Raw genomic sequence first — 10,396 nt, forward strand, 5'->3', positions numbered from 1 at the left:
TGGACACCCCACCCCCTAGGGTTCTCCTCCCGCCCCTTCCTACCCTCCAGGCCCCCCTCCTCCTCTGGGCCCCTCCCCGCCCTTTCCTCATTCCTCGGGCACTCTAGGCTGGTACTACTGCTCCTTTGTGGACCCTGGGGCGCTGCCCCTTCTCCACCGGGGGCCCCACCTCCCTCCCCAATTCCTAACCTTTCTGCTTCCTCCTCCTCCCTCCCACCCAGGACGTCCGGGGGCCCAGACGTGAAGGAGACAGCCGAGGGAGGGGCTTTCTCCAGGACCCCTCTACGCTGCCTCTGCTGCCACCGACCAGGCAGACTGTTGGTCTAGCACTCTGGGCTGGAATCTTCCCAGGACCACTTTGCCCTCTCTGGGCTCCTTTGAGGTGGCCATCTGGGGCACCGGGTGTGGGGCTGCAGTGCCATCCACAACCAGCCCAGAGTTTGCTCAGAGGCTTAAGGAACAAAAAACGAAAACTGCTGGGTCAACAGAAAAGGGCCTGGCTGGAGGGTGAGTGTAGGGAAGGGGCCAGGGTCACGTTGGGGACATTAGTCCCAGTGTCCTCTGGGGGCCAGCCCCACCCTGCTGGTCCCTCAGAGGGACTTCCCTGGCCCGACTGCTGGTAAAGAAGTTGAGGGAAGCTCCCTCCCTGCCCCAGGATCAGGAGAGAGCCACCAATAGCTTCCACCCCTACCTGCATCCCCAGGGGTCCTGGTCACCCCTGCTCCAGGCCCAGCTGCCAGAGTATGTGGGGGGAGTATGGCTGGGTCCACGGGGCCTGGCTTGTCTCTCCCCTAGTGGTCCAGGGCACAGTCTCAACATGCTGGGCAGGACTCACACTGGGGTGGGGCCGGTGGAGTGTCAGAGTCTCACTCCCTTCCTGATTCTTGCTTCTCGGTCCCCACTGCAGAAGATGCCCCTCCAATGGATGGAATTTTGCCTATGGGGGTCTCTGATGGTCCTTTTATGGTCCTAGGCCTTCTACTGGGTCAGCTCCACTGGGATCTGGGCTTCCCCTGATGCGGGAGAGCCTTCGTCCTCCTGGGCCCCGGGCAGGGTGAGTGTGCATGGCGGGAGGGGAGAGGGCCTGGCAGCCCAGAGTCCAGTGTGTGTCAGAGGCAGCTGCTGGATCTGTTTTTCCTCATGACAGCTCTGGAGGTGCACAGTGCTAATTAATTTTAGTTGGATAAGGAAACTGGGCTCTCAGAAGCTAATTGATTTAGGCAAGGTCACCTGGTGAGCCAGGCAGCAGCTTGGGCCTGTCTGATTTTGCATGTCAGTCACCACACCACCGTGCTGTAACCTGGAGGGACAGCTGACTGGATCAGACACCCACCACACACACCCAGGCGCCTCCCTAGGTCTGACCCAGCTCCCCTGCCAGGCGGCCTCCCACGGCTCCTTCCTGTCCTCAGGCAGGGGCTCCTCCTTCCCCTTACACTCACCCACCCAGACCCCAGGCTTGGGCTCCTCCTAGAGTTCCTGCCTGACTCCTGGGAGACTGGCTGCACCTCTCTGCTTGGGGCAGGAAGGAATGTGGCCTGCCAGGGTCTGGGCTGGCTTTGCTTGGGGCCTGTGCTCCAAGAGGGCCACACCCTTCCCTCAGTTTTTCCCGGAACCTCTGGGTCAGGGCTCAGTGTGTGAGCAGGGTCAGGGCTCAGTGTATGTCCAGGGTCAGGCAGGGCTCAGCGTGTGTCCACGGTCAGAACTCAGTGTGTGAATAGGGCGGGCCTCTGCAGAGATGCTGCTCACCTGGGGTGATTCTGCCCCTGGAGCTGGGCCCTCAAGAACTTGCCCTTGAACCTTGATCCAGGAATTGAAGGTGGCCCATTTGCTCCTCCCCTGCCCCTCAGCCTGACTTCTGGGTATTCTGGGACTCTACTGGACAGACCCTCTTCAGGCCTTGACCAGACTTCTCCCTACAGGTCAAGGTGAAGGTGCAGCTCTGTCCATGGGGGAGCAGCGTGAGGAGAGGCCATGTCAGTTCCCTTGGCTGTGTCTGCTAAGAGCTCAGTGGCCCAGCCAGTGCCCAGTGTGGAATGGCTACAGAGGTACATGGTCTCCAGTGTCCTACGCCACCATGTCCCAAAGTCTGTGTTCATCCAGTGTCTGTGGTCCCCAGTGTCCCATGTCACTCCATGTCCACTGTCAACCAACGTCTGTGATAAGTCAACATCCGATGGTCACCTACATGCACTGTCTCAGGTTTCTGTGGGTCAGAGATGGGCTAGTTTTGCTGTGCTCCAGGGCACCTCCCAGGCCACTGTCCAGGTTGGCATAGGCAGCAGTCACCCTGCTCAACGGGCAGGGGCAGCTTCCCAGCTCATGTGCAGCTGGCAGGGAGGCTCTGACGGGTGTCGGTGGAGACAGCCCTCAGGTCCTTGCCATGTGGCCTTTCCAGCACAGTGTAAGCCCCAGCTCCCAGCCAGCAAGCTAGCTGCACGTGTACTGCCATGAACAGGTCACCCAGAACTCACCGCTGAAAGAGTGCCCATTGTTGGCTCAGTTCTTTCTTGCCATGTGGGTTTGGCTGGGCTCTGTGTTCAGGTTCCCTCTGGAAATCAAGCTGTGGACCGGACGGACTCTTCACTGGGGAGGAAGGGAGTCCTGGCTCACCCAGGAGCTGGCAGACCCAGGTCCTGTGGTTGTGGGACTGCTCTGGGCCACCTGCGGTCCTCCCCACCCGCCCTGCGTGCAACTCAGCCACGGCGGGGTCCTCCCGGGCCTTCCCTCCTGCCCCGGCAGGAGCTCCTCGTCCCTGGCTCATCTTGCAACAAACAAAATCCCCACCTGACCGTCCCTTCGGGCACTCCACGGCCACTGAGGCCGCCCGCCTCAGCACTGGCCCCGCTGTCCCTCCCTGAGGAAGCACAGCCTCCGCCCGTCCACAAACCCTCACCCGTGCCTCAGTGGCCACCGCATCCCAGGGTGGGCCGCCTGTTTGCCCTGCATGCTGCCCTTTCCCCGCACTCAGGCTGGAGCACCCTGGGAGGTCAGCCAGCCAGCCCAGGGTCCCGTCTTCCTGGTCGGGGAGGGGCTGTGTGCTGGGACCCTGGTGCCTTTCTCGGGGTCTGAGAAAGGGAGGCCAAGGAGGGCCTTGGAGGGGTGGGGGGTGCTGCGGGCCTTCCACCCATGAGGCCGGCGTGCTGCCCTCTGCCCGGAGCCTGGCCCAGACCCCAGGCCTTCTGCCTCTCCCTGCTGCCCGTTTTGTGGCCCCTCCATTGTCCTATCTTCTGTCTCCCTGGGGCAGCCCCATGCTCTGGGGAGGACTGCCTGGGCCCTGGTGGGGTGCTGCGGCCAGGAAAGGCCACCTCTGATGGTGCGTGGGAGGCCTCACCCTGTTCCTGAGTCTAGAGGAACGAGTGCCGTGGAAGCTGGTGTTGTCCCCTCTGGCTGTGTCCCCAGCACAGTCCCTTGAGATTCCTGGGAGTGTTCATGGGGTAGTGCTGCGTCACGCTGGAACCAGAGCCCACCCAGGGCTGGCCGTTCACAGTGTAGGCACCCCCCCCCCCCCGCCCTGCCATCTTCTGCCTGGGCTCGGGCTTCAGGAAGTCCAGAGACAGAATCGGCAAATGACCAGCCAATAACCAACCAGGGGACCCATGGGCTGAACAGGACCTTTTGAGACACCCCTGGCCATGGGAACCGGTTTCATCTGGCCCCTCCTTGGCTCCCAAATCCCAGATGTGTCTAGGGGACGCTATGGGGCCAGTGTTTAGGGGCACTCGAGAGTACCCCACTTGCCCTCTGGGGCAGCGCCCCTCCTTCCTGGCCATGGCCTCCGACCTCCTGGCTGTGGGGCTGTGGCTGAGCTTCCCTCTCTACCCCTGTGGTCAGTCCCTGTGGTCAGCCACCAGCCTGGCTGGGCAGGACCTCTGCCCATTTCCTGCGGGGCTTCCCCTCCCTGGGGAGCTGCAAGCCCCCGCTGTACCTGGAGAGCACAGTCCTTGGCCTGCAGGGCGGGCATTTCCTGGTCACCTTGCCTTTGCTGTGGTGTCCCTTGTCATCGCACTGGAGTCATCCATGAACATTTCTCCATCTGAACTTGGCACCTTGTTCATCTTTTTCTTTCAAGTTTTTGACAGACGGCTTGAACCTGCTGCGCACAATGTGCGGCTCACCACCTCACACGTGGTCCGACTGTCTTAGTCACTTGCAGTGGGTAGCACTTCTGATTTCAAAGGCACAGCGTCTTCAGCCACCACCTGTCCTTCCCTTCCCCAGCTACTGGGAAACACACACTTGGTCCTCAACCCAGTTTCTTGGTGCAATCTCCTAGATCTCCAGAGCAACAGAGTATCTTCTGTGAGCTCAAAAGGTGACTGACAGCTGGGTGCCCCTGGATAGTTTCACGGTGAGACTGGTCACCCCAAATACACTGCAGCCTCACCAGCCTCCGGGGAGGTCCGAGGGGCTGGAGGTCGAGTCAGTCACCAGTGGTCGGGTGCCAACCGTGGCCACGTGTTGAGGCCTCCCAAGACCCCAGAAGGACAGGGTTCGAGGAGCTTCTGGGCAGCCAGACACACAGAGGTTCCAGAGGGTGGCGCACCCAGGGAGGGCCTGGGAGTCCGTGCCTGTCCCACAGCCTCACCCTCTGCACCTGTCCTCCCCTGTCCATCCGCATCCTTTGTCTGTCCTTGATGATAAGTTTTTTTGGGGTGAACATGATGAAATAGCTCCTCAGACCCCAGGAGGGGTGAGGGCTGGTCAGGCAGAAGCGCAGGCCACATCCTGGGGATTCGTAGGGGAAGAGGGGGAGTGTCTGGAAGTGAGCCCTCAGCCCATGCCATCTCGTGTTGTCTCCATGCCCATGGTGCCAGGAGGCGCCCAGCTCATGCCTGCTTCAAGATTGCTTGCCTGCTGTTGGGGCATGTGACAGTCGGTGATCCCAGGATGAAAGCCTCTTCTCAGACCAGACAGAACCAGAGCCAGGAAGTAACCGCTGGGAAGGGCTCCTCTCTCGTTCCTGTACCTGCTCCACGAATGCCTCAGAGCCCCACGAGAGATTCCCTGTTGTACCCGTCCCGGGCTTTGTGCGCCTGGCACACGTCCACACAGGTCCCCGCACAGTTCACCCGAGCATTCTCTAGGACAGGGGCAGCTCAGACGGGAGGCTCTGGCCGGAGCACAGCAGAGGCCCCTGCACCAAAGCCCTGACGCCAAGTCCTGGGGGGTCTCCAAGCCCGTGGAGCTCTGGATCCAAGCAGCTCCCGGGCTTCTCCCTTTTGCCTTTGAAAACTCCCCCGCCCTCAGCCTCCTCAAGCGAGCCCCAGTCTGCCATGGCAACACCCCGTTATTCCAAAATAAGACCACTCTTCTTCAGAGAGGGTCTCCCGGTTATTTGGATGGACAAGAGCACCCTCGGGATTTAGCGGAGCAGAGGCGGTGCTGTGTCGAGCCGTGGCAGAAGGAAGCACTGACTTCCCCTCCCAGGAATCGCCTCCCGTCCTCAGCAGCCTCGGGTCACTGCACCGATGTCCCCACGCTGCCCTTTCCTGGGACAGCCCTGGAGGACAGGGTCTGTGTGTGTGTGACACCTTTCACTCAGTGTTGTTGCGAGGGTCCCCATGCTGAGCCAGGTGGCGGGGCTGGGTGGCGTCCGCCCTGGGCGCCTCGCCTGTTGTCCCTGGGCTGCCAGGCGAGGACATTTGGGTGCTTTCCACAGCTGCTGTGAACAGTGCTGTGAGCGTCTGTGGCCTGTCTGTGTGGGCGAGCCCCACCTCCCTTGGGTGTATGTGCCCAGGGGCGCCACTGTGGGGCATGTGGTAACTCTGGGCTTCTCCATTCAGTTAATGGTTTGCAAGACGAGAAAATCCAGTCAGAGCCTCGGGAGGACTTCTGAACCGTGGGGCACTGGAGTCTTGGGCTCCTTGGAAGGCCTGTTCACTTGGTTTCTCGCAGGTGTGGCCAGCTGCCCGCCCGGCGGGCGGCGTCCTTCCCTGCCGACCTCCCTGGCACCCTAGCTGGCACGCGCTCCCTGCTCCCCGCTCTTGTGCCCACTTGGGCGCCGCGAGCATGGCGGCTATTTGCTCTCTGGGTGAGGTGGGCGCTGGGGTGCCAGGCGTCGGGCTGCTGTGGTCTGGGGCAGTCTCCCTCCCGTGGGCATCTGTTTATTTTCATGAGAAGGCTGCCAAGCGAGAGCACGGGAGGCTGGGGGCAGGACCTGCCGTGTGCTTCCTTGGCAGGACTTACCTGGGGAGGGACCCGGTCGCTGACTTCCCTCACTGTCTCCGAAACCAGGAGCCCGAAACTTAGCCCGGGGCTTGGTGATTAAATATTTGCTGAGCGAGTGAGTGGGCAGCTTCCACAACCCTCCGCCTTAACTCCCGTGTCCACCCTGAGACAGCGATCGCCACCGAGGTGGCCAGCCCATTGCCACACCTCACGGGCACAGCTCCACTGTGGCCTGTGGGCACTGGGCCCTGTGGGCAGGCTGGTGGCAGAGTCTCTGCCCAGAGAGGGGCCGGCAGGGCCTGAGTGGCCCGGAGGCTCCTGGGGGAGCTCGGCGAGGGGAGCGGGAAGCCCAGGGCCGCGGGTTGGCGTGGCTGAAGGTGTCAGAAGCACCCAGGCCAAGGGGACAGGTTTCCCATGAGCAGTGACGGAGCTGTGCGTGAGCCAGGGGGCCACCACCCTAGCTGACAGGTTCAGCGAGGCCTGTCACCGCAGCGCCACCTCCTCCAGGAGGCCCCCTCCCTCCCCTGGGCCTCCAGAGCCTCCCAGTCTCTCTCCCTGAGACTTCTGGACTCCCCTTCCCGCCGGCTCAGGAGCAGCGCTGGCCTGGAGGTCACTAGGTCCCATCTCTGGGCTGACCTTTCAGGCCCTGCTGTCTGGCTGGAGCTGGGAGGACTTGTGGTAGAGGAGGGTGCTGGAGTGGGTGTCACTGGGGACGGCCTGGGGTGAGGAGGCCACAGCTTGGAGGAGGTGGGGGGGCCAAGGCCTGGTGGACCCATCGCTTTAACCCCCAGCCTGGACTGCGCCGCTGCTCTCACTGGACGACTTGTGCTGTGTGGTGGCCACAGTTTATTGGGGGTTTGTGGGACTGTGGTGGGGGGGGAGATGAAATACAGGGAGGGGTGCTTAGGCGTGCACTGCAGCGGATGGAGGCAAGACTTCACGCAGGACTTCCCCAGGAAGAGTGAGTTTGGGGAGGTGTGGGCTGGCCAGTCTGAGAGGGTCTTCAGGGGCTACGCCAGGGTAGGGAACATGGTCTGTCAGGCTGGACATGATGGAGAAGAGTGGTCAGTCATGGTTACAGAGGCTGGACTGGCAGCAGGCAATGGATACATGGGGTCCCAGGCCCAGGCTGGGGACATCAGGGCAGCCGTTGTAGCACATCTTGGTGACCAGAGGCAGGTCCTGGAAGCTGATGGGGGACCCTGGGGAGGCAGGAGGGGGTCCCTGAGGCTCTGAGCAGCCCGAATCCCCTTGTCCCACCTGCCCCTGAGCTCCGGGTCACATCCAGATTCATCATAAATATGGGCCACAGCGGACATGTTCAGGCCCCGGTCTGGACCCTGTCCAGGGCAGAGTCTGACAGATGTCCCCCACTCTACATCTGACCTGCTGGGCACCTGGGTCTGGCTCTTCCCCCTCTGAGCCTGGATCTCCAAACCTGGGCAAGAAAGGTGTAGCCTGCCACCCCGCCCACTCACGGGTGGCGATGATCACACAATGGGTGGAGCCCCGCGGGCAGTTGGACACGTGGGAGCAACCTCCGAAGCCCTTGCACAGGTGGCACCGCAGGCCCTGGGCTGTAGCTGCAGACAGACAGACAGACGGGGCACAGGTGGGTGCCTCCTGTAGGGCCACACCCATTCTCCTACCCTCAGGCCAGTCCCTCAGCTTGGTGGCCCAGTCCCCCGGTCCCATCCTGGGGTGCCAGTCCCCATGGACCTTGGGGCACCCTGTTCCAGGTCTCGACTGAGGGCTGGGTGAGATGCGGGTATTCAGCCCACCATTGTGAAGCTGCTCGTCACAGGGTGCAGGTGACCACGTCAGAGCCAGCTGGCCTGCCTCCCTCTGCCAGGACACCAAGCAGGAGTGGCGCTTTGGGGGAGTGGGGAGGGTGGGCTTTTGGGGGGAGGCTGAGTGGCAGGGTGGGCTGGTGGGCGTCTGGCTGTGCTCTCTGGCCATGCCCACCTGCGCCTCTGGAGACCCAGGCAGACCCTTTAGAGCTGGGGGCTCCGATCTGGTGGCTGAGATGATGGGGCCAGGCTGACTGAAGGAATGCAGGGCGGACTAAGCTCTGTTTGCCTGTTCCTGCAGATGGGGGTCCTTGTCCCGGCTGCCCTGCCCCTGGCTGCCACCTCCCGATGCCCCTGCTCTCCACTCCTGCCCTCTGCCCCTGCCCCAGGCCCTGCATCTGCTTCTTAATCCCCAACTCCCTGTCTCCCTCCTCCCTTCTCCCAAGGAAAGCAGAGTGTCCTGGTGCTCGGGCGCCTACAGAGGGCCAGCCCCCACGCCATGGTGGCGCACACGGCCCCTCCTGGTCCCGAGCTGGCTCCCTCCTGCTGTGCTCCAGGGAGCTGAGTCGAAGCCTGGGCCCCACACAGCCCTCCTGATGCCCACCTGGCCAGGCGCCCTCCCCCAGTCCTGAGGACAGCAGCCCAGCGCCCCCAGGGCTAGTGTGTGGGGGTCTCTGCTCAGCCCTGGGCCTTGGTGGAGCCCTCGGCCTGTGCACATTGAAGCAGTGGCAGTAGGACATCCCAACAGGGAGAGGGCCCCTCGGCAGCTCAGTGGTCTACCAGGACGGCGGAGCAAGCCGAGACCCCGTCCAGGAGCAAGAAGCCCAGGCACCTCACCTGCCCAAGCTGCTGAAGCTACCCAGAGAGCTTGGGCTCCGCTGCTAGACGGTGAGGCCAGGCACTGCTGGGTGTCTGAGTGGTGTCCCTCAGGCACAGGACCCTCAGATAGGCAGTGGGCCGAGTGTGCAGGCGGCCCCATCCACCCTAATGGCAGTGTCCCAGGCCCCTCCCCTCTGACCTCTACTGCTGCAGATACCTGTCAAGTGTCAAAGGTTCAGGTCTAGACAAGACCAGCTCCTCCAGGAAGGCCACCTGGATTTCCACACAGGAGTATTGGTGCCTCCTTTGGCACACCAGCCCCCAGCTGAGGGCTACACTGATGGCCTCGTGTTCAGGACTCCTTCCCCACCCCCACCAGACACGAGGCCCTGGAGGTGGGGCTCTCTTCCCGCTCCTCAGTGTCCCCCAAAGCATCCACCACACAGCAACCCTCCTCCACACCCAGTGAGGCCAAGAGAGGCCTGCGGGATGACTCTGGGTGGAGGCTGGATCATCAAGAAAAGAACGGTCATGTCCCTTATGGGGGTTTGTCTTCAGCACAAGTGTTAGTGCCCAGTGGGACACTGCCTGCAGGATGGAGTGTGGGGTCACAGGGACAGAGCCAGAGCAGCGCCTGGCGCCTGGGCAGGGGGTCTGGAGAGGAGGGAGGAGAGCTGAGGGGTGGGCTCTGGGGGCAGAAGGCCTGTGGGCGTTCAGCGCCACTCTCCGCTACAGCCCGACGCCTCCCTCCGGCCTGATCTGCTCATCTGAAGCAGGCGGGGGCCAGCCCGCCCCTCCTGGGCCACCGTGAACTCTGGAGAGATGGCACTGCCCATGTGTGACAGAGCAGGCACCGACTCTTCGTCTGTGACCAGCTTGGGGTCTGTTCCTCTGGGGCAGGGGCAGGGAGGGCCCAGGGCGCCCTCCAGTCGGGATGCTCTGGGGTACGAACCCTGGACAGTGCAGCTGCCCCTTGGAGCCCCGCCTGACAATGGCAGAGGCTTCCCCTCACTCTGAGCTCGATCCCAGGAGGCCTGTGGGTCTGCCCTGATGACCCGGTCAGACCCTCAGGATCAGTGGTGTGGCCTCTCCCGGGACAGAAGGTTCCTGTGGGGCCAGGCCAAGAAGGGTGTCTCTGGGGATGGAGACGTCTGAATGGGTGCCATCTAAGGGGGCTCTGTGGCCCCAGGGCATGCCCACCCACAGATGGGGACACCGAGGCTTTGTCGGGTGGGGCCGCAGGAACCGGGGCTGGTGTGGTTTGGAGGCGAAGGAGCTGGTGGGTCACGGGCTGGCTGGTTTTGTCCAGCTGCTAGACGGAGAGGCCAGGCCCCGCTGGGTGTCTGAGTGGTGTCCCTCAGGCAGGGGACCCTCAGGTAGGCAGTGGGCCAGCTGCTCAAGGCTGGGCAGGAAGATCCAGTGGAGGGGACGTGGGCATCGTCAGAGGGAAGGCAGAGCCAGAAGGAGATGACCCGAGGACAGAGGGGGCAGGCATCAGGACAGGGTGGCCTCAGGAGACAGGCCAGCTGGGCCGAGGCCGGAGAGCTGGAGCACCCTTGTGCTGAGTGGCCGTGCACCTGCTAATGTGTGCGTGAGGGGTCACGGTGGAACTGAGG

The 10,396-nt window shown here is 62.9% G+C and overlaps 2 protein-coding genes across 3 annotated transcripts in view; both read right to left on the reverse strand.

The window, feature by feature from the left end:
- LOC107143068 (ly6/PLAUR domain-containing protein 2) overlaps positions 1 to 2,586 on the reverse strand; it is a 5,694-nt gene extending 3,108 nt beyond the window's left edge. The window contains exon 1 of one of the 2 annotated variants that reach the window (XM_048801887.1): positions 2,475 to 2,586. The gene's annotated coding sequence lies outside the window, so the exon portion shown is untranslated. Of the gene's footprint in view, positions 1 to 691; positions 1,325 to 2,474 lie in introns of those variants that run through there. The other variant, XM_048801886.1, reaches the window with a different exon arrangement.
- Positions 2,587 to 7,000: 4,414 nt separating this feature from the next.
- Positions 7,001 to 10,396, reverse strand: part of Slurp2 (secreted LY6/PLAUR domain containing 2) — a 3,874-nt gene continuing 478 nt past the window's right edge. The window contains exons 2-3 of the mRNA XM_015486542.2: positions 7,650 to 7,754; positions 7,001 to 7,373 (exon numbers count right to left, since the gene is read on the reverse strand). Coding sequence (XP_015342028.1) covers positions 7,237 to 7,373; positions 7,650 to 7,754 — 242 coding nt within the window. The 3' untranslated portion in view covers positions 7,001 to 7,236. The remainder of the gene's footprint in view (positions 7,374 to 7,649; positions 7,755 to 10,396) is intronic.

Source organism: Marmota marmota, unplaced genomic scaffold, assembly GCF_001458135.2.
Source record: "Marmota marmota marmota unplaced genomic scaffold, marMar, whole genome shotgun sequence".
Classification (NCBI taxonomy): domain Eukaryota; kingdom Metazoa; phylum Chordata; class Mammalia; order Rodentia; family Sciuridae; genus Marmota; species Marmota marmota.